This window comes from Mobula birostris, chromosome 3 (assembly GCF_030028105.1).
Source record: "Mobula birostris isolate sMobBir1 chromosome 3, sMobBir1.hap1, whole genome shotgun sequence".
Taxonomy (NCBI): domain Eukaryota; kingdom Metazoa; phylum Chordata; class Chondrichthyes; order Myliobatiformes; family Myliobatidae; genus Mobula; species Mobula birostris.
The window spans coordinates 129462853-129487294 of record NC_092372.1 but is presented as its reverse complement, the minus strand read 5'-3'; the positions used below and the strand labels follow the sequence as shown (position 1 = coordinate 129487294).

The 24442-nt window shown below is 40.7% G+C and overlaps 1 protein-coding gene across 2 annotated transcripts in view; it reads left to right on the top strand.

The window, feature by feature from the left end:
• Nucleotides 1-24442, top strand: part of trim33 (tripartite motif containing 33) — a 212343-nt gene that overhangs the window by 38619 nt on the left and 149282 nt on the right. For both annotated transcript variants that reach the window (XM_072253354.1, XM_072253355.1), the window contains exon 2: nucleotides 17817-17935. In XM_072253354.1, coding sequence (XP_072109455.1) covers nucleotides 17817-17935 — 119 coding nt within the window. The remainder of the gene's footprint in view (nucleotides 1-17816; nucleotides 17936-24442) is intronic.

Sequence of the window (24442 nt, the reverse complement as noted above, 5' to 3'; positions counted from 1 at the left end):
CCTCGAAGACATTGTTGAAAACTTTCTTTTGCTGTTGTTGTAGGTACTCTAGTTTTTGACCAATGGAAATAGCACAACGCCGCTGTGGAAACAGGAATAGTATACCATTTCCTCTTCGCTTGTTTTCTGTAGATGTGCCCTGTGCATGCCCAGTAGGAGGAGATTTGCCCAAATACCCATTTTAATGTGGACGGAGATATTTCTAAAAATGCCTGGTGTGGACGCCTATCATTTTTACACGAAATCGGCGTTTTCAAAATTATCCGGTCTAGTGTGGACATAGCCTCAGTGAAATGGGAATCAAGAAGAACTCATTAAAAGCAGCAGTTATCCCATTCATGGTCTATTATCTCAGCACTACATAACCACTTCAGGTGTATCTCAGAATTGTCTTGGGATAACGTATTAGCACTGCACTGACCTTTTCTTCACAAGACTGAAAGAGGAAGCAGGCTTCCAGTCAACATGGCACCAGCGTGCAATGCTCCCTTGGTCAACATCTTCAGATAGCTCATGAAAATGTCTTTTTTTTAAAACTACTTTTATGTAATTTTTCACCTTTAAATTTGTTTCTGGGACCATTAGAGTTTGCACTTTACAGTATGGCAATCAATTGAGTGATCCCGCACTTTGCTGTCTGAGAAGATTCTGGGAAGCAAGCATGTAATTGGATGGCTGAGACAGGGCACGAGCTAATGTTTGACTCCATTTTGTCTGTTAAAGTGTCCATTAATAACTGATTAAAGTGTCGAGCACGATTAAGACATCAAGGCATCGAGGAGAATGTGGAAGGCGAGTGAGAGTTCAGCACTGACTGCTGCTGAGATGTAGTCTCTGAGCAGACCGTCACTGGTTTGCTGTGGCATGCAGAGGCCTACCTGCCTCGTGCTGTGTCCCGCTCTTTTGACAAATGCTGGTGGTATCGTGGTTCTGCGATTATGGATAGGACTGTTACGTTTATAGACTGTGGACTTTTTCAGACTTATGGTTTTTATATTTTTTAATCGCCCATTTCTTTTCCTTTTTGTTAGAGGTAGGGTGTTTAGGGGTTGTTCTGTTGCGCTTAGTTTTTTGTGTGGGGAGTGGTTGATTTTTGGGGTTCAGTGTTCCACTTTGTGCATGGGAAGGGGGCTGTTGGAGGTTGATGATCAGGATACCATTCTTTTTGTGTGTGCCGGGGGGGGGGAGGGGGAGTGTGGGTTTGATGTTTCCCTGAATGCCTTTCGTCTTCTCCAGATAGCAAAGAACATGAATTTCAGAATTGTGTATGGATACGTGCTTTGATAATAAATGAATCTTTGAGCCTTACTTTGATAGCTGCAGTACTCCATTCTATTCACAACATCATAGATAATGAAGCAGCCACTGCCTGCATGCAGCCTGACCTGAACAACATTCCAACATGGGCTGGAAATGTATCATATTTAAATGACAAATGTCAGACAAAAGCACCTTCAATTAAGTGCACCTGTAGCATTCAAAGCATCACTATTGTCAAGTCTCCTACCATTAAACATCCTGAAAGTTGTGTATCAGAAACTCAATTTCACCTCAAATAACACAGTATGAAAATAAGTCAGAGGGCATGGTGTTGTGCAGCAAGTAACCAACCAAAACTTTTCCACTACCCAAAGGCTACAAGTCAGTATGGAATATTGTCTTGTACATTGCCAAGTTCACTTAAGAAACCTGTCACCATCCAAAATGAAGCATTTGACTAATGATCCAAGCTCTACCTTTTGGATTGGCAAAAAAAAGCAATAGCATGCTGTCATCACCGATACTAAAATAGTTTGGCCTAGAACACACTGATAAATGAGAATGTCATAATAGTATTTTACTTGTGCAGAAGGAGAACATCATGGCCCCTAACACCCGCACTGTTCTGAAGTCTGAATAGAAAACCGATAGTTTTATGCAGAATTAATTTATTAGTTTTGGATACTGACCATTTAGTAAATTGAGTATGTTTTGAATTTTCTAACTTGCAAGATCAATCACCATTCACAAGAGATATTAAAGTCGAGAGAAACAAGCTGTTACTCTGAAATTAATAATGCAATTGTGTCTTAGTCATTGAATGCATTTTGTATCCTTTTGTCTGTCTTTGGCACATGCTGTGCAAAGATATGTTCTTCTACATTGATTATGCAGGGCCAGTCATTCTCACCTATCAGCAGTAAGCAAATTAGGCTCTGGTGGTCTCACTTCAAAAAAATTTCCCTAGTCTGGTTTCGACTACATGTTGCTGCAGTTACTCTTGCCTGGATATTGTCTTTAACCCTTGGCTTGCTTCCAAACACTCTCCTTTTTGTCCTGTAGAGAACCACATAAATCTTACTGAATTTCAATAGTGTAGAGTTTCTGAAAGTCTTGACAGTTGACTGTTGATATCGGGCATACATGTAACATTCACTGGCTAATACACAAATACCACCTCTCAGACAAAGTCTATTGCTAGTGGATTTAAGGACCGTGGTGTGGCTTGCCAGCATTTTAGCAATAAAGTCTTTGATGGCCTGGCTAGTATCATGTAACACTAACACTGTATCATTAGCCAATTTCTTCAGCATTGTTGCGGCCATGTTAATGCTTTCATGAGCCAGTCTGGCGGGTTCCCAGAAGAGGAATACTACAATCCAGAAACACTCAGTTTCCAATGTCCTTCGATGGCAGCCCCACACGGTAGGATGTAGAGAGAGTAGGCAAGTGGTACATCTATGGTACTGCATAGGCCAGATAACAGACACCACTCCGTAGCTTTGGTTCAGGCCAAAAACCCCATTTTAGAACTCTACCCCTGGCAGCCAATGATATGCCTGTCGGCCACATGCCCAGTGAGTACCGTTAACGGGATTTGGAAGGTCACCAGCAGGATAGGCATTGCACGTACTGTTACCCAAGTCTAGTCCCATTCATTAATGGTTACAGTAACATACAGCTGCAAAAAAAGTGGTGCATGAAGCTGGAAAAGGCTACAATAGCATTTCTAAAGCCCTGTGTGTTCATCAGTCTACAGTAAGAGAAATTGTCTACAAATGGGGGAAATTCAGTACTGTTGCTACTCTCCCTAAGAGTGAGTGTTCTGGAAAAATCAGACCAAGACCTACAGAAATCTCTAGAACTTAAGTCTCTCCTTATGTTCGCTACAAGAAAAACTAAACGAATGTTGTTCATAGAGGAACATCATGAAGAAACCACTGCTCTTCAAAAAAATAATTGTATGTCTTAAGTTTGCACATGACCACCTGGATGTTCCACAATGCTTTTGAGATGCTCTGTGGACAGATGAGACAAAAGTTGAACCTTTTGGCAGAAATACACACTGTTTGGAGGAAAAGGGCACTGCACACCAACACCAAAACCTCATCCTAACTGTGAAGCATGGTGGAATGAGCATCATGCTTTGCTGCCTCAGGGCCTGGACAGCTTGCAGTCATTGAGGGAACAATGAATTCAAAATTGTATCAAGACACTTCATCGAAGAATCTCAGGATAGTGGTCCGTCACCTGAAGCTTAATAGAAGCTGGATGATGCAACAAGCCAATGATCTGAAACACAAGAGTAAGTCAACAACAGAATGGTTTAAAAAGAAAATTTATGTTTTGGAACGGCCAAGTCAGAGTCCAGACCTTGACTTGATTGAGATGCTATGGCATGACCTGAAGAGGGCTGTTCATGCTAGGCATCCCAGAAACATTGATGAACTGAAACAGTTTTGTATGGGGGAATGGTCTAAAATTCCCCCTTGCCATTGTGCAAGCTGATGGTACGGGAAACATTTGGTGGTGGTTATTACTGCTAAAGGACGTTCTAGCAGTTATTAAATACCAGGGCTCACATACTTTATCCAGCCTGGACTGTGAGTGATCAAACAATGTGTCAATAAAGACGTGGAAATTGTAGTTTCAGGTTGGAATAGTCCAGTTTGAAGGAGAACTTGCTGGTGACCAGCATGCTCTGTTCATTGCGCTCTCTGTAATGGCACAGCCACCCTTGCTGTTTTCATCACTTCCATGTTAGCCCAGACATTCCCTCAGCTCCATTCCTGCATCATGGGTGATCTCTGTGCCATCCTTTTCTTGCCATGGAGGACACAGGTTAGGCAAGTTACATGGGAATGGCTTTGGCATGTTGTAGATGCTGCATATTACAGATAATGTATCAAAGATGTAAGGAATTAATGTTTATGCTGGTAGATGATGATGTAGTCAAGCAGGTTGTTTTGTTCTAGATGGTACTGGGCTTGAGAGTTGCTGGATCTCAACTCATCACACTGACTTTCAGATGTTTGATTGGCATTGTGATTTCAGCAGGTTCAGAATTAGAATCAGGCTTATTATCACTGGAAATTTGTTAACTTGGCAGCAGCAGTTCGATACAATACATAATCTAGAAGAGAAAAATAATAAATAAAATAAAAATTAAATCAATTATAGTATGTGTACTGAATAGTTTAAAAAAAGTGGAAAAGAATGCTGTATATTTAAAAAAAAAGTGAGGTAGTGTCCAAGGATTCAATGTCCATTTAAGAATCGGATGGCAGAGGGGAAGAAGCTGTTCTTGAATCACTGAGTATGTGCCTTCAGGCTTCTGTACCTCCTACCTGATAGTAACAGTGAGAAAATGGCATGCCCTGGGTGCTGGAGGTCCTTAGTAATGGACGCTGCCTTTCTGAGACATGGCTCCCTGAAGATGTCCTGGGTACTTTGTAAGCTAGTTACCAAGGTGGAGCTGACTAAATTTACAACCCTCTGTAGCTTTCGGTCCTGTGCAGTAGCCCCCTCCCCCCCCACATTCCAGACTGTGATGCAGCCTGTCAGAATGCTCTCCACGGTACAATAGAAGTTTTTGAGTGTATTTGTTGACATGCCAAATCTCTTCAAACTCTTAATAAAGTATAGCCGCTGTCTTGCCTTTATAACTACATCGATATGTTGGGACCAGGTTAGATCCTCAGAGATCTTGACACCCAGGAACTTGAAGCTGCTCACTCTCTCCACTTCTGATCCCTCTGAGGATTGGTATGTGTTCCTTTGTCTTACTCTTCCTGAAGTCCACAATCAGCTCTTCCGTCTTACTGACGTTGAGTGCCAGGTTGTTGCTGTGGCACCACTCCACTAGTTGGCATATCTTACTCCTGTACACCCTCTTGTCACCACCTGAGTTTCTACCAACAATGGTTGTATCTTCAGCAAATTTATAGATGGTATTTGAGCTATGCCTAGCCACACAGTCATGTGTATATAGAGAGTAGAGCAGTGGGCTAAGCACACAACCCTGAGGTGCGCCAATGTTGATTGTCAGTGCGGAGATGCTATCACCAATCCGCACAGATTGTGGTCTTCCAGTTAGGAAGTTAAGGATCCAATTGCAGAGGGAGGTACAGAGGCCCAGGTTCAGTAACTTCTCTATCAGGATTGTGGGAATGATGGTACAGTCTGCCCTCCTTATCCGCGGGTTCCGCATGCGTGGATTCAACCAACCGCGGATCAGGAAAACCTGGAAGTTCCCTTTCCAGCACTTGTTGTTTGAGCACGTACAGACTTTTTTTCTTGTTGTTATTCCCTAAACAATGCAGAATAACAACTATTTACGTAGCATTTACATTGTATTAGGTATTACATGTAATCTAGAGATGATTTAAAGTATATGGGAGGATGTGTGTAGGTTACCGTGGATCGAGATCGGAAAAAAACCCTGAAGTTCTCTTACTAAGTCAGAACAGGTATATCCGTTATTATTTGGTGTCAGTTAGTCAAATGTTTGTCTTAGTATCTCGTATATATTTTACCTTTCTATGCATATAAAACACTTAAATTTATGTATTTCAATAATTAAACCACTGCATTGCTTAGTAATAATTGTAGCTTTCGCCGGGGCAGGGCCTTTCTCACTTTTATCCTTGAAAATTATTCTGATTGTTGACCGACTGTAGCCTAACGCTTTTCCACTGACCGATGGTGTTTCGCCTCTTTCCAATCGCTTTATTATTTCCACTTTATTTTCAATCGTGATCATGATTATTTTCGTGAACAGAAATACTGTGTATTCGGAACACTGCTGGGTCCTAAAGTCCACCGCACTGAGACAGGTTAAATAAGGGCCGGGACTCCGCTGGGTTCCAAAGTCCACCACATTGAGACAGGTTAAATAAGGAACTTGAGCATCTGTGTTTTTTGGTATCTGCGGGGGGCCCCGGAATGAATTCCCAGTGGATAAGGGGGGCCGACTGTATTAAATGCTGAGCTATAGTTGATGAACAGCATCCTGACATGGGTGTTTGTATTGTCCAAGTGGTCTCAAGCCATGTGGAGAGCCATTGAGATTGCGTCTGCCATTGACTTATTGTGGCAATAGGCAAATTGCGGTGGGTTCAGGTCCTTGCTGAGGCAGAACTTCAGTCTAGTCGTGACCAACCTCTCAAAGCATTTCATCACTGTAGATGTGAGTGCTACCGGGCGATAGTGATTAAGGCAGCCCACATTATTCTTCTTAGGCACTGGTATAATTGTTGTCTTTCTGAAGCAAGTGGGAACTAGGGACTGTAGCAGTGAGAGGTTGAAAATATCCTTGAATACTCCCGCCAGTTGGTTGGTACAGGTTTTTAGAGCCTTACTAGGTACTCCATTGGGCCCTTCTGCCTTGCGAGTGTTCACTGTCTTTCAAGACAGCCTAACATCGGTCTCTGAGATGGAGATCACAGGGTCATCAGGTGCAGCAAGGATCTTCACAGCTGTAGTTGTGTTCTCCCTTTCAAAGCGGGCATAGAAGGTGTGTTCATCTGGTAGTGAAGCATTGCTGCCGTTCAGTTTTGCTTTGTAGGAAGTAATGTCTTGCGGACCCTGCCAGAGTTATAGGTTGGTTAATCTGCAGGATAAAAAAAACACTGACTCGTTCTGGTTTTTGGTCACTAGTGATCCCCACAATGTTGATGGTGCGGGGGGGGAGGGTGGGATTTGGCAGTCATAACGGGCATACATTTCATTAAGTAGGCTATTGGGTCTCTGCTTATACCTTTTCGGTAATAGTCGTAATGATGCATTGTGGTATACTGCTTTAGATATCTTGTAATTACTTTACCTGACTTGTGAAAAGAAAACTTGGGTCCAGAAGAAAATGGTCTGGTTCGATTATCCGGGACATGTCAATAGTAACTCATGGACCTATAATTTAGCAAGTAAAAAGCAACATGTATATGGAAGACTCAATTTGATATACCTGATTAATAAACTAGGACCAACTAATAAGTTTATGGTGCTGAAACAATAACTGGCTAAAATATCCTTATTTAGCATTTAGATAAATCAGAATTATACAGAATTATTTTGACTAATGAAATTCTGGCACAGGAATTTTAATATCATATTTTATTTGTATTTTGATTGATCATGGGATACCTTAATGAACGTCTACAATTCAAACTGCAGGTTCTCCATTAGATAGGTTGTGTATATGTAAACTTGTTCATAAGTCAGTCTTAAGTTCCTTTGTTGTGTGGACAGTCTGAGAATCTTATTTTGCTAATGTATAAAAGTAATAATGTGACAAACAAAAGAAAAGCTGCAGATGCTGGAAATCAGAGCACCACACACTTAATGCTGAAGGAACTCAGGCCAGGCAGCATCAATGGGGGAAAAAGTGCAGTTTTGGGCTGAAACCCTTTGGCAGGACTGGAGAAAAAAGGCTGAGGAGTAGATGTGAAGTGGGAGAGGAGAGTGAAATGCCAGATGATAGGTGAAATTTGGAGGAGGAGGGATGAATCAAAGAACAATGAAATTGATTGGTGAAAGACAAGGCCATGGAAAAAAGAAAAATGGGGGCAGTGTGGTGGTGGGGAGCACCAGAGGGAGGTGATGGACGGGTGAGGAGAAAATGTGAGGGGGGGTAAGGGGATGGGAAATGGTGAGGGAGGGTAGAGACATTATGGAAGTTTGAGAAATCTATGTTCATGCCATCAGGTTGGAAGCTACCTAAATGGAATATAAGGTGGTGTTCCTCCAACCTAAGTGTGGCCTTATCCCGACAGTGGAGGAGGCCATGGATGGACATATTAAAATGGGAAGTGGAATTAAAATGAATGGCCACTGGAAGATCCTGCTTATTCTGGTGGAGGGAGCACAGATGCTCGGTGAAGTAGTCTCCCAGTCTACGTCGGGTGTTACCAATATACAAAAGGCCACACCGGGAGCTCAGAAGGACTGTTTGGGGCCCTGAATGGTAGTGAGGGAGGAGGTATAGGGGCAGGTGTAGCACTTGTTCTGCTTGCAAGTAATAAGGTGGCTGTTTAACTCTGAATGATGTCATCACTCTGCCCAGCATACACATTTCCTTTCTTTGGCATAGCAGAACACAAAGTACAATGCAGGAAAATTGGTTAAGCAAAACTTACCATTAGCTACAGGGTTTAACAAGCTACTTGACATTGAGAGGGAACAGTGAGAGCGGATATCCAGTACTTGTATGGGGAGTGGGGGTGGTATCCAGGTGGTTCTTAGTTGTATGGCACTAGGCTTTGGATGCAGTTGAGGCTTTAGTGGGATGTTGTTTTCTGAGGTATTAGTGAGAGATGAGAGTATGGAAGAATTTGAAAACATTGACTTAAATTGACCACTCATTCATTGTAGGTTATGGGGGTATGTGGGTTTGAATATAGTTATCATTTGTGGGATCGTACTTGGCTTTCTAAGGGCCTTTGAATTCAATTCTTACAATGGGGTCCTGGAACCCCACACACATTAGGATAGAACAGGCATATTAATTGGTGTATGTCAGCCATTTCAATTAAATAGCTTAGTAAATGGAACTTGTGTTTGTTGGTATTTAACTGAAATCAGTTTTCTATCAAACTGCCCTGCATCTATCAATCTATTCTGGCAAATGCTACTTAGTAGAAGATGGTTGTTAAAGGAGATGGTTTCCCACCTAGTCTGCTTTAGTAGCAAATTGATAAAGTTTAAGGGAATGGAGGATTCTTGGATTCCTGTAAACAATGGATTCAGTGCTGACTATGTCTGTGACTGTAGTGTGTTTGAATAATGTCTCACAGCTGCTTTCTTTGGAGGAAGATAAGGTTGAAGTTTGCCCAGATCCACATAAGATGTCTGTGGGCTTTTCACACCTTTTGATTTTCACAAAAAGCAGTACCCGATGGAAATTAGACAGAACATTCCTTTCTTAATTCAAGCATAAATTTGACGGATGTTCTTTGTAATTAAATTGTGGCTCCAGCAAACCAGGTAGGACATTCTTTAATTAAGGTGGCTGGAGTGTCTAAAAAATTGGTTGTACTTTTGTGTCAATAGTCCATTGATTTGGCCGGAATAGTTATCAAACTGATTGTTCTGTCTCAATAGTCCATTGACTGGACCGGAATGGTTATCAAACTGATTGTTCGTTTGTATCGGTGGCCATGTAACTTCTGACAATTCTGACATCGGGCAGTGAACTTGTAGAACCGCCGGGGAGATGAGAAAGGTTCTCTCCCTGATGTCAGGTCCAAGTTTACTCGCCGGCTGAGCTCGAAGAAATATAAGGTAATATAAGAAATATAAGGGTGAAAAGATAAGTAATGATCTTTTTGTGTTGTCGTTATTTGATCCAGCAAAATTAAGTTTACAAAATAACCACAAATATCTTTTCTGCGGACAGTTGTGAAAATGATGGCATTTAGCTGTAGTGTTTGCTCTGATGTGAAGCCAAATTATTGAACTCAGGCAACAATTGTGGCTGGTCTTTTATTCAGAGCCACTTGCTTTCACTAAACCCATCTACTTGCTATAGTAGAGAAGATGGCAATTCAGCCCATCTAGTCTGTTTCCATTCCCCTGCAGCTTAATCTTGCACCTGTTCATCTTCCCTTAATGCAGATGATCAAGGAATCAGTAATTGGTAAGTATAACCGAATGGTGCATCCATGTTGGAAATCCACATTGTTATGCGGTAAATGTACAGGTGGCCCAAAGGCAGTAACTCAAGGTTTTCACTGAATTCACATCCCTGGATCTGAGGCATCAACACCAACTGCTCTGCAACATGCTGATCCATTAATATCTAATCTATTTTTTTTGGTCTTGGGTATCCTCAATGACCTATTTCAATTCTGTTAGGTAAAGATATCATACCCCATGCATGATGAAATTACTGCTTTGTCCTGATCCTTAATGTTATTTTGAACTTTGGTTAACATGCATGGGTGTAATGAAACTTACTTGCAGCAGCATCATAGGTGGCATCAGATGAGCAGTATTCAAAAGAAGAACAAAACAATGATAAACTCTTAAAGAAAATGGAACAAAATTAATTTTCATGCTGTGGTCGTAGTTTTACTAAGATTTAGTTTTTAAGGTTCTCTGCTGGTTTAAGAATCAAATGGTGGAAGTGATATATAGGACAGAGTCCACTATTCTGTACAGCTTCTTGCATTCCTGTGTTTTAAGTTAACCCCCCCCCCCCGTAAACATAACTTTGCTAGATCAAATAATGGCGGCACAAAAAGATTGTTACATATCTTTTCACCCGTTTATTTCTTCAAACTCACACGGCGAGTAAACTTGGACCTGACATCAGGGAGAGAACCTTTCTCATCTCCCCGGCGGTTCTACAAGTTCACTGCCCGGTGTCAGAATTGTCAGAAGTTATAAGGCCACCGATACAAAAGAACAGTCAGTTTGGTAACCATTCCAGTCCAGTCAATGGGTTATTGATACAGAGAACAATCAGTTTGATAACTATTCTGGTCAAGTCAATGGACTATTGATACAGAGAACAATCAGTTTGATAACTATTCTGGCCAAGTCAATGGACTGTTGATACAAATAGTACAATCAATTTGTTAGACACTCCAGCCACCTTAGTTAAAGAAAAGAATGTCCTACCTGGTTTGCTGGAGCCACAACTTAATGACAAAGGTAAGAACATCCGTCAAATTTATGCTTGAATTAAGAAAGGAATGTTCTGTCTAATTTCCATCAGGTACTGCCTTTTGTCAAAATCAAAAGGTGTGAAAAGCCCAGAGACATCTATGTAGATCTAAGCGAACTTTAACCCTTGCTCCAAAGAAAGCAGCTGTGAGACATTATTCAAACACACTACAGTCACAGACATAGTCAGTACTTAATTTATTGTTTACAGGAATCTGAGAATCCCCCATTCCCTTAAACTTCATCACTCCTCCTTGATGGAAGTGGGGAAAATGCTCCATGAGCAGTGTGTGTGGGATCCTTTGTTATGTAACTGGGCTTTTTGTGGCACCTTCAATATTCAGTTTAAGATGGTGCTGTTGAAGCGTATGACTTGATTGCTGCAAAAATATCTATTAACTACTTCATTAATCACACTTTTTCTCAAACGATTAGCCTGTAACTTCCCTTTTGGTGTCATGTTTTTGAACCACCTGTATGACCTGGCATTTTTGCGGTGTGAACTGAAGTCTCAAAGGTGCTGGATGGTTGCAACATGCACGTATGGGCCAATTGAGGTGGCTGGGCCCGAGAGTGGGGAGCGAGCCAAAGTTTGGCTACTGAAGTTGATTTGAAGTGGCAGAACCAAGGCAAGACAGAGTTGAAGCGGTGGGGCCCAGGCCCGAGAGTAAGGAACCAGCCAAGGTTTGATCAATTTAAGCGCTGGGCCAAATTGGAAATGTCAGGTTTGGGCCAAGAGCATATGGAAGCTGCAAGTCCTGGGTCCGAGAGTGAGGAACAGCCTTCGGTTTGGCCGATAGATCTGGCCCAGCGCTTGATAAAAGTCAGGGTGTTGAGGTCGTAGACGAGGGTGGGCAGTGTTCAGCTTGCTGCTCGGTGAGGTTTACTTGTCTGTGCTTAACTGAGGCTGTGGCTTGCAACTAACAGGCTTCCTGATCGGCTGTGACTGGCTTCATGGCTGTGGACTGCTTTCATGATCTTCAGTTCCAAGTATTATTTATTTTTATAATTTTTTTTTCTGCATATTGCATATTCAACTGTTTTAATGGGTTCTATTGGGTTCCTTTGTTTTCTGGCTGCCTTCAAGGAGATGAATTGCGAGGTGGTATATAGTATACATGCTTTGATCTTTGATATGTCCTAGGCAGGTGTCAGTGATGCATTAGGCATTCTTCCTCGCTGCTGCAATTTCCATACTAAGCAGTGATGCAGCTTGTTGGGATGCTCTCTACTGCACATCTGTAGAATGACGTGCCTGGATGTGCAAAGTTCAGCTCTCTTCAGCCTCAGAAAGCAGAGATGTCGGTGACCTTTCTTCACTGAGCAGGATGTGCTTTGGGACCATGAGGGGTTGTATAATGTGCACTTCCAGGAGTTAGTTTGAAACTGCTGTAGTTTCCACTGCTGAGCCCCCAACTCAGAGGGGTTTAAGTTCTCCTGAAGTCGGTACTATCTCCTTTGTTTTGTTGACATGAAGGAAGAAGTTATTTACCTTGCAACAGGCCTCGAGCTCTTCCACCTCCTCTCTAAGCCATCCTATCGTTGTTGGTGATGGCATATGGTGGCAGTTGAAAGAGACTTAATGAAAGGTGTTTGAAAACTGTTTGAAACCCTATTGTAGAGGATTCTAGGATGTTGGTGTGAGCAGAAACTGAAATGGAATATAGACTAGAGGATACCCCAGTTTAGGTTGGTGACACCTTTTTGATGTTGTGGTTGTCCTTCGTGTCAGGTGATGGAAATCGGTAGGAAGAGTTTTTAAAGTGGAAAAGCTGTTGCACTGGGGCAGTGCCACTCCCTAAAAACTCAGAAGTCCAAGTCCAGTGGTACAAACAAACGTCACAAAGATGACCATGATGTCTTCTGTACCCTGTTATGTCCATGGAGGGTTGCAGACCCACCTTCCTAGCTGTTGAAACTGACTTCACATGCTAGGGCAGGCATGTCTCTATCTCAATGGGGTATGATGCTGCTGGCTGCCCTCAACTGGTTTAGCCCACCTGTCAGAGTGTGGTGTACTGGGGTATGGCCACTGTTGTATGCAAACAGTTACTTGGAGCCGCAGGTGAGAGCTGAGTGTCCAGTGGGGACCAAAGTTGAGTGAGCTACTCCAGAATGGATATGACAAGCCCTTTCACCAGAGGTGTCACCTTTCCCTGGGCACCCATACACTCTTTTTGTTAGTATAGATTGGTGTATTTTGCAAGAAACGTAGCAGGTACTAGATACTCAATGGCTGACCTTAGATCATTTGTCAAATCTTCCATCTTGACAGTAGTTTAAAATTTAAAATGAGCACCTATGAGGGTAAATATCTTAGACTTCAGCTGTCTTGTAATGATACCTTGATACACTGGGGACATGATTGAAGGAACCCAGGTGCTATCTTTAGGGTATTGAGGGAGTTGGGCTTTATGTAATCTGTATTGCAATATTTCACTCTGGGTTGGAGATGTAAAACACTACTGGAAGAACACAGGTCATGAAGATTCTGTGAAGGCAAATTCAGGTTGAAAATTCAAGTTGCAACCTTGGATCAAAACCGAGTAAGGGGGAGAGAGTCATTCTAGAATTGAAGGAGGGCTGAGATGGTGGCTGGTAGCTATAAGGTGATCCCAGGGGAGGAGAGAAACATGTAGAGTTTAGAGACAGGTGATAAATGGGTAGACTGTACAAGATGGAAATCGCCATTTTTATCTGTCTTGTCCATGGCATCTGTTGCCATTGATCTCATGCCATCTGCCCACATTTGGCCATAGCTGTGTACGTCTTCAATCCACTTACTTAGCGAGATGGATTTGAAATGTTGCTAATGTGCCTGTCTCAACAAATTTTTGGCAGCTTATTTAAAATGCCCACTACTGATAAGTGAAGAAGCAATCCCTAATGCTCCTTTTAGATCTCTCATATCTGATCTTAAATCTGTGCCCTCTGATTCTGCACCCCCCTACCTAGGAGTGTTTTCACCTTTTCTATGCCAGTCATGATTTTGCATGCCTCCCATCAAGTCACTTCTCAATCTCATGTTCTAGGGAATAAAGTCCTAGGACATGTAACCTCCAAACTCTCCTGTTCTCTTCTAATTTTATAACTGCACACAATATTCCCAAGTGTGGCCTCACCTATGTTTCAAAGGGGTAGCTAGAACTAGATGGAAAGGGATAGAAGGGTGAGCTAAGGAAGGAGAAACTCAGTCAAATGGATATATGCGTATGTAGAACCAGGTGGAGAAAGTGATTTCTGTAATATGGTGAGGGGAGGACTATCTCTTCCCTACTACAAAAAGGAGAGAGTAAAAGGCCTACCGTTTTACTCTTGCTCCACCTGCCTAACTTTTCTTGTTTCCAATATCCTGTCTAATATTCAACCATTACCAAGCACCTCCTCCCCAAACCCACATTGTTCCTTACTCTACTTGGATCCGGCATGTGTACCAGCCATAGTCTGCATCTTCATTTTTATATTGACTATTGGTCTTGACGTAGGACTGATTTTTTTTTTTCCCCAATGCATTGACTATCCTTTTGCATCCACAGATTCTGCTTGACTGACTGAGTTGCTCCAGCATCTTCATTGTGAGTAAACCAGGCCACTCTGTCAGTTCCTCACTCAGACTTTCCATAGAGATTTCATTAGCAATAGCTTTCCATCACTGTAGGTGAGTTATTCTCCACATTCACAATCTTGAAATTTCCCAACACGTACAGTTTCTCTTGGTCTCTTGGCATTCTGAAGGGACGATTCCCTTCCTGAGCATTTCCATTCTAACCAACTACCCACACTGTTGCCGGGGTGTGACATAGGCCATCTGTCTGGGGATCCCCTGACTCTTTGGGACCTCCTTGTTCAATCATCTACTACTTCAGCTTCAGGCATTCCCTGGGCTCTTTCCTGTCTACCTGGGAGGCCCCTCCCTGTCCATTACATGTGTCTACCGACGATTCAGGTCCACTCGTCACTTGGCTGAGCTTGCCTTCATGCCCAGTTACTTCAGCCTCTTGTCATTTTCTTACCGCAAACCTGCCTGTCCACTGCAAGTTCCCCCAATTTCACCCGCCTCAGCATGAGAAGGGTTGGGAATCGCCTCATCAATTATTGGGCAGTTTGCGAAGCACAGCATATACCACACCATTTCCTCATCCTCTGAGTCCCTATCACATTGAGGGCTGGGGTCTAATCCTTCCCACTGCTAGTCCTTCGGTTCTCCTACGTTGCCACAGAGTCTTCTTCCCAGGTGTAGGGTCCAGAACAGGCACTGGGTCAACACATACCTCTTGCCCCAGAGGTAGAAGGTGGTTCCGATAGAGAATCTTGACAGGACCATTCCCATTCTCTGGTTTCACCCGGAAAACTGGTACATTTGGCATCTGACTCTCCACTACAGAGGTTGTCCCTGCTCAGTGGTCAGCCAACTTGTGCTTCCCAGGTAGCCACAGATTCTTTGAAGACTTGTTCTTGAGGCATTAGTTGGGAGAAGCTAACCTTTTGATCCTTCCTCCTCTTATTTCCTTGATTCTGCTTGGTAGCTGAGACCTCAGCGAGTTCATAAGTCTTTTACTACTCCCTTCTCATATCAGACACATACTTAAGATAATACTTCTGTTGTAGATCTTCCCTGCCTGTCTCAAAACAGAACTTAATGGGCATCCTCGCTTTGTGCCCAAACATCTGATAATATTGCGAGTATCTGGTAGATTCAATCTGTGTATAGTTGTAGCAGTGGACCAGATGTCCACTATGTTGACTCCACTTGTTCTTTTTACTGATCTCCCAAGGTCCTGAGCATGTCTAGAAATGTCCAATTGAACCTTGTGGGCTGGGGATCACCCTGTGGGTGATGAGGCATAGTCCTCTACTTCTGGACTGCAAGCATGCTCAGTAACTTGACAATGGTCACTATGTATCTGCCTGGGGAGACTATAATATATGAAATACTTCTCCCATAACACTTTGGCCACTGTGGGTACCCACTGATCCTTGGTAGGAAAGGCTTGTGCATATCTGGTGTAGTGAGCTGGAATAACCAAGGCATTTGCCATGTTGCTGACATCAGGCTCTATTGATAGGAAATCTATACACACCAGATCCACGTGCAGGTGGGATAATGGAGTGACCCTCAGAGGCAGTGTTGTCTTCTGTATACATCGATTGCATGACTTGCAGTACTCTTTGACCTCCAGCTTCATTCAGGGCCAATAGAACTGATCTGAGTCTTGTCAACCCCCAAATGACTGGAATCATACAGTTACTTCAACACAATCCTCTAATACCTCTCAGGCAGAAGTGGCTGGGAAGGGATAGAAGGCCTTTCTGGAGGTGACGTGACCTGATATACAATCTGGTTCCTCATCTCCAATCTGGGCCACGTCCCCTTCTGCAACTGCTGACCAAATGGGGCCTTTGCATGGTTCATCTTGCTGAGTAGCTATCACTTCCCTAGGACTCCATTCCGACAACTGCTTTGACTTCAGAGCAGTCAGGTTGCAGTAAGCCTGTGGAATGGCACCATCAGAAGCTCCCAAATGATCTATTGCTCGATCTTGCCTTTGTCTCTCCTCTGCCTCACCCGTAATCTCTAACTATAACCCAAACACTGCTTCTGCAGAAAGGTTAGCAGTGAAACCTTTCCCAGGATGTTACACAGGTGTAGCAGCAATTCACTGAGGTTTTCAATCTAGTATATTGTGTTTGGTGCTCACGATGTGCTACCCTCTACCTTTTTGGGGGGGGGGGGGGTGGGGAAGTCAAACCCAGTTTAGGTGACTTTGCCCTCCCTACTATTGAGTACATCTACGAAGAGTGCTGTTGCAGGAAAGCATCCTTCTTCAAGGATCCCCACCTTGCATGACATAGTCTCTTTTCACTGCTGCCGTCAATGAGGAGTTAGTGGAGCCTCAGGCCCCACACAACCAGGTTCAGGAGCAGTTATTACCCATCAAGCATCAGGCTCTTGAACTAGTAAGGGTAATTTGCTCAACTTCACTCACCCCAGTACTGACTGATTCCACAAGCTATGGACTCACTTTCAAGGATTCTACAACTCAGGTTCTTGATATTTATTGCTTATTTATTATTATTTGTTTCTTGTATTTGCGCAGTTTGTTTTTTTTGCACATTGTTTTTCCATCTGTTTTTATTGATTCTATTGTTTCTTTGTATTTACTATGAATGCCTGCAAGAAAATGAATCTCGGGGTATGGTGACATGAGTGAACTTCGATAATAAATTTACTCTGAACTTTGAGTACTTAAAGTCTGCAAAAGCAAGCCAGAGTTTTCTGTGGCCTGCCACTTTTATTTTCCACTCCACTCCCATATTGACCTTATTTATCTCTGATCTCTTCCACTGTTCCAGTGAAGTTCACCATAAGCATGAGTAGCAGCACATTGCAGCCCTCAAACCTCAAGGAGTTAAAAATTTGAGTTTTTAATAGAACTGGCGTCAGAGTTAATGATTATGATCCAAATATGGCATGCTCCCAGGCCCTGATATCTGATCTTTTTCTTGATCGTCTAGAGAACTAGATCTTCGACAACTGTTGTAAGGAACTGCATTATTTTAAATGAAGTATTAACTAATCCTTTGAATCTGCAGTGTATTACAGTCTTTATTTGGTGTCAGCTTTACTAGATTACCTACATACTATTAGCTAGAGAAAGAAAATATGTGCTTGTCAAACTGGTCTTGCCTTGTACTGGAGGTTTAATTTCCATCTTCTATAGATGATATTCGTTGCTGACGTGTCATACTTCCAGTGAAATGCTCTTAAGTTGGAAGAAAATTCTGTGATGCCAAGAAACTGTCCTTTTAAATTGCAAGCATAACTACATTTTTAATTTTAGAAGAAACTGAAAGAGAAGGTTGAAATTAATTTTTTTTTTGCTCTCTTTCAGTGGGTGTTATCCGCTGCCCCGTGTGTCGACAGGAATGTAGACAGATAGACTTGGTCGATAACTACTTTGTGAAGGATTCCACAGAAGGCGTAAACAATTCTGATGTGAAGTCATGTCAGGTAGGAATGATTAGATTCTGAAGGATTTAAAATTGGGTTAAAATCCCGAATCTCCTCATGGATAGTGAATGAATTTATTTCTTGCAGTTTGCTCTTGTATAAAACAAGTAGTGAAATAGTGTTTGTGGGTTTAATGTCCATTCAGAAATCGGATGGCAGAGGGGAAGAAGCTATTTCTGAATTGTTTAGGCTCCTGTATCACCTCCCTGATAGTAGCAATGAGAACAGAGCATGCATGACCTGGGTGATGGGAGTCTATATTTTTGTAATTACAAACTTCAGATTACAAGTATTACATAAGAATTTGTAGGCTTGGTGCTTTGCTTGTAATTATCATGTCCTGAATATTACTTTAACTGTATATCCCATACTACACCCGGTTGAAATGGGTCAGAATTTAATCTCATTATCATGTTTTGGAAACTTTTCAGCTTTCTTTTTTAAAAACAAACTTCTGAGGAATAGAACAACTGTTATGAATTGTCCTCTGTTTTCAAAATCATCTTTTTCCTCATCCTTACAAGGGATTATATTATACCAGGCTCTTAAATTCAAACTTCAGGGCTAAATGGTGAACATTGCAACAAAACAATATTCAGTTTTTTAAGAAACAAAATTGTAGCTTGTTTTCTAATCTGAGAAGCAAAAATCAGTATTTTTGGGATTATCAAAGATCAATGGGAATTCCTGATAAATCATCTGTATTTTCTAAAATTTGTATTTTTGAGAGTTTCCACTATGATATAACATCTCAAAATTGATATCTACATGTTAGGATTTATCAAAGTTTTTAGATTTAAAAAGGGGAAGATTGACAGGTCAGGTATTTGGGGAAACATTTTCCTGAATTCCATGGAGCAAGACTAGTGTACCCAAAGAAAATGCTGTGATCCAAGGATGAAGTGAGCAGGGAATGATAGTTGGGTTAGATGCATGAAAGAAATTATCAGAATGCAAGAAACATTCCAGGTCTTCTCTGCTTTGTGTAAAGAGATCTTAGCATACATTACCAAGAATGTTGGGATGTTTCGAGGGCATTTTCAAAGTGGAAGGGGAACTGGATTTGTGGAGGAAATCCTAAATTGAACTTATAATTGATAATGTGGTATCTGTCTCTGGAGAGAGATGGGCATGGTCATAATGTGTTACATGTTTGGTTTGAAGTGGTAGCTCTCACCACACTTGCATTCGACATCATCTATACTCTCGGCTTTGTCATGGGTAGCTGATTAGTTACATCACTGTATATTTATTTGTGACTTGTCTATTTCTGGATGAACATTATTTAATTTAACATTTTAACACTAACACCAGTTTTTGTCCCTACCTTAACTAAGGTTCTACTAAAAATCCAACCTCTCGATTGTATTTTGACCTTGAGGGAAACTCACTTGTATTTTGTTATTAAATTTGTCTTATTAGTCACTCTGGCTACTGCACCTGTTACTGTGTAATTGTTCTAGACAGTCTTTTGCTGCCCTTCATTGCCAAGTTATCATCTGGCTTAAAACTATATTATGTGTTTATAATGTTGCTCAATTATGAGAGATGGGCAAATGTAAATGTTTAAAAACTTGCGGAAGGCTGTTGAGTTCCCATTTTGGAGCTCAATATCTTTTTATGTTAATTTTGATTGCAAAAAACATGGAGGCATCTTCATGAGCCTCCACACCCCAATGACCGTGTGATTTCAGTCGCTGAGGTTGACATGAGAGCATCCTTCAAGAGGGTGAACCCACAGAAAGCATTTGGCTCAGATGGTGTACCTGGCTGAGTACTGAAGCCCGGTGGTAATCAGCTGGCTGGAGTATTCACTGATACCTGTCACCTCTTGCTTCACCAGTCTGAGGTACCCACCTACAATTACACTGGTGCCAAAGAAGAACGTGGTAACCTGCTGCAGTGACTGTTGTCTGATAGCACCTACATCCACAGTGATGAAGTGCTTTGAGAGGTTGGTGTTGGAACATATCAACTTCTGTCTGAGGAGTGACCTGGCCCTGCTCTAATTTGCCAACCGTCACAACAGGTCCACAGCAGATGCTCTTCACTCAACTCTGGAAGAAATGGACAGTGAAATTGCATACACCAGGATGCTCTCCATTGACTGCAGCTCAATGTTCAACACTATCGCCCTCCTCAAAGCTAATCAATAAGCTGAATACCCTGTGCAGCTGGAGCCTCTATTTCCTCACTTGCAGACCCTAGTCAGTTTAGATTGACGACAACATCTCCACAATCCCCATCAGCACAGGTGCATCACAAGGCCATATGCTTAGCCCCTTGCTCTACTCACTTTATACTTGTGACTGTGAGACTAAGCTGTCATTGGCTGAATCGAAGCTGGTGACAAATCAGCATTTAGGAGGGAGATTTGAAATCTGGCTGAATAGTACCACAACAGTCACCTCTCATTCAACTTCAAAACCAAAGAGCTGATTGTTTACAACCCAGGTGGAAACTGGAGGTCTGTGAGCCAGTCCTAATTAAGGAATCAGAGATGGAGAGGGTCGGCAACTTTAAAACCCTTTGACATTATCATATCAGAGAATCAGTCCTGGGCCATCATGTGAGTGCCATTACGAAGAAAGCATGGTAGCACCTCTACTTTCTTAGAAGTTTGTGACCATTTTACATGTTCTTTTTCAATATTTTTATTAATTACCTGCAAAGATGAATACAAAATACATTCTGATATTATGGAAACAAAAACAAGGTTGAAATGCCTCATATCTATGTATAGTAAATTAACCATAATATTGAAAAGGTATATTTTATTCCAATCTAAAGCAAAATCAAAACCCCATAACAAAAAAAAGGAAAAAAACAGTTTTTTTTAAAAGGAAAGAAAAAATCTTGGACGTATAGTCGTAAATTCAAACATAAAGCCATCATCATTGCTGAACAAGTCGAAGATTATGAAAGTAGTTCCAAAAAGATCCCTATAATGTGAAAAAATCTTGTCCATGTATGGAAGTAGAACACCTAATCTTCTCTAGATTTAAACATGGCATAACATCAATCAACCAATTGGCATGAGCAGGCGGAGCAGCATCTTTCCATTTAAGTAATAAAACTCTTCTGGCTAAAAAGGAAATAAAGGCCAAAATATGCAAATTATTTGGCTTAAGAGTAAAATCATTTCTTCCAACAATGCCAAACAAGGCAGTCAGAGGGTTGGGTTTAAAGTTTACTTTAAAAAGCTCAGAGAAAAAGTTTGAAATAATACTTTCCAAAATTTATCAAGCTGTGGGCAGGACCAAAACATATGAATTAAAGAGGCCTCTTTGACATTACACCTATTACAGTATGGAGAAAAATCTGAGGAAAAATGAGAGAGCTTATCTTTAGTTATGTAGGCTGTATGAACCACTTTAAATTGTAAAAGGCTGACATGCACATAATGGAGAGGTTGAACAAGTTAAAAAATTTCATTCCAGGTATCCTCATCAGTTGAAATCTGTAGGTCTTGTTCCCAGAGGTTTTTAATTTTGTCTAACGGCATGTTTCTCATTGCCAACAACATACTATAGATATTAGAAATAGATCCATTGTGAGAAGGTTTCAGAGTAAAAATTGTATCAATTAAATTCTTATCTGGACATTTAGGAAATGTATGAAGTTGAGAACGCAAGAAGTCTGTAATTTGTAATATCTAAAAAAAGGGAGTTTTAGGAAGATTATATTTAATAGTTGATCAAATGAGAAGAACCAAATAACCCAAGGAATTTTCTAAATTGTAACCAAATCCTCAATGTTTAACTACATAATTATCAGTGAAATTTCTTAAAGATAGAGGAATTGAAGAACCAAGAAGAGAAATGTTAGAAAATTTATTAACAGAATTAACTTCTGAAGAAATCCAAACTGGACAGTCTTCACGATTAAAATAATATAACCAAAATGTAAGGTAGCGTATGTTGACTGCCCAGTGGTAAAACCTAAAATTAGGTAGGGCTAATTCCCCCTTTTTTTTTAGTTTTCTGAGGATGAACTTTGTTTAATAGGGGGGTTTTATTCTTCTGTAAGTAAGAAGATATAATCGAGTCTAAAGAGTCAAAAAAGGATTTAGGAATAAAAACAGGTAGGGCTTGAAATAAATATAAAAGTTTAGGCAAAATATTCATTTTAATAGAATCGATACGTCCAATTAGCGATAAAGTAAGGGGAGACAAATTTGACAGTACCTTCTTAACATACTCCAAAAGAGTGATAAAATTTTCTTTAAAAATAAATTTATAACTCCTAGTAATTGTTATACCCGAATAAGTAAGTTGATTTCTTACAATTTTAAAAGGAAGGTCAGAGTTGACTGATACCAAATTATTCAAAGGGAAAAGTTCACTCGAATGAAAATTAAGTTTATATCCTGAGAGCTGACTAAACTCCGAAAGTAAGGAGAGTACTGAGGGTAGAGAGGATTCCACATTAGAGATGTAGAGCAAAAGGTCATCAGTGACAACTTATGAGTGATACCCCTCCTTAAAATACCTGAGATGTCAGTGGATTCATGAAACGCGATGGCTGAAGGCTGCAAAGCCAAATCAAAATGCAAAGGACTCAAAGGACATCCTTGTCTGGTACCACGTTGGAGATTGAATGGTTTAGAACTCTGAGAGTTAGTAAGAACCTGTGCCCTGGGAGATGAATAAAGTAATTTAATCCATTGAATAAAATTGGACCCAAAGTTAAATTTTTCTAATATTTTAAATAAATAATTCCATTCAACCCGGTCAAAGGCTTTCTCAGCATCTAAAGAAATCATTCATTCCGAAGTTTCTTTAGAGGGAGAATAAATAGTATTCAGTAAACGATGAATGTTAAAATGAGAATAACGATTTTTAATAAATCCGGTCTGGTCATCAAAGATAATAGAAGGCAGAATGTTTTCCGTCCTATGAGCCAAAAGTTTAGATAAAATTTTAGCATCAACATTAAGAAATAGGTCTGTAGGAAGAGCAATCAGTTGGATCTTTATTCTTTTTCAGAATGTGAAATAGAGGTGTCATAAAAAGATTGTGGCAACCTGCCTAATTTAAGAGTCAGAAAGGACAAGAAAGTAAGTGAGGAACAAGTAAATGAGCAAAAGCCTTATAGGACTCTCCAGAAAATCCGTCAGGACCGGGAGTCTTCCCCGAACTCAGCGAATGGACAACCCGGGCAATTTCCTCAGAAGAAAAAGGTTGATCTAACCATTTTCGATTAACCTCAGAAAGTGAGGGAATGTTTAAATGATCTAGAAAATTATTCATAACAAAATTGGCTTTAGGGAAATCAGAGCTATACAGTTTAGAGTAAAATTCTCTAAAAGTATCATTTATTTCTAATTGAACAGAAGTTATATCATCATTCGCTTTGGAGATTTCCTTAATTTGACGTTTAACTATTAAAGTTTTAAGTTGATTAGCCAAAGGTTTGCCTGTTTTATCACCATAAACATAAAATTGACTTTTATCTTTTAAAAGTTGAGTTTCAACAGGGTAGGTTAAGAACAGATCATATTTAGTTTTAATTTCAACACGTCTCTTATGTGAGACAGGATCCGGATCAGAAGCATTTTTTTTTTGATCTAAATGTTTCAGCTGATTGGCTAACTCAGTTCTCTCCTTATTAACTTTTTTTCCTAATACTTGCTGTATAGGAAATAACTTGGCCTCTAATATAAGCCTTGAAAGCATCCCAAATAATAAGGCTAGAAGTGCCATCTAGCGTATTCTCTTTAAAGAAAAAAGTAATTTGACTCTCTCAAAATTTTTAAAAAAGCCTTATCTGATAGTAAAATCGGATTAAAATGCCAAAATGTGTTTGACAAGAAACACCCGGAAGATTTGAAGATAAAAAGACGGGAGCATGATCTGAAACAGCAATTTCTTTATATTCACAGGATCGAACAGAGGATATCAAATGACTATCAACAAAAAAAAATCAATCCTGGAATAGGTATGATGAACATGATAGATTTAAAAAAAAAAGGAATATTCTCTACTTGTTGGGTGGGGAAAAAAAACGCCAAACATCCATAATGTCACATCTCATTGGAAAAGATTGGATATAGGAGGCAGATATAATAATATTTAATCGTTTCGAAGACAAACGATCTGAAACAGGGTCAAGACAGCAATTAAAATCACCTCCCAAGATTAAAGCGTGCAAATTTGTCTGGTTTAAAAAAAAGAAAAAAAAACGTTCAAAAAAAGCCAGGATCATCTATATTCAGAGCATAGAGATTAGCAAAAACCATTAGTTTGTTATCTAATTTCCCTGAGACTATCATGAACCGCCCATTGGGGTCAGACATTACATCATGTTGAACAAAGGCAGCTGAATTGTCAATCAAAATCGAAGTACCTCTGGCCTTGGCTTGAAAGGAAGAATGAAAAGCTAGACCACTCCAACATTTGAACAAACACCCACAATCAGATGTGTGAACATGTGTTTCTTGTTAAAAAAAAATTGTGGCATTCAATTTTTTAACGTAGGTAAAAATCTTAACTGTGTTTCACAGGG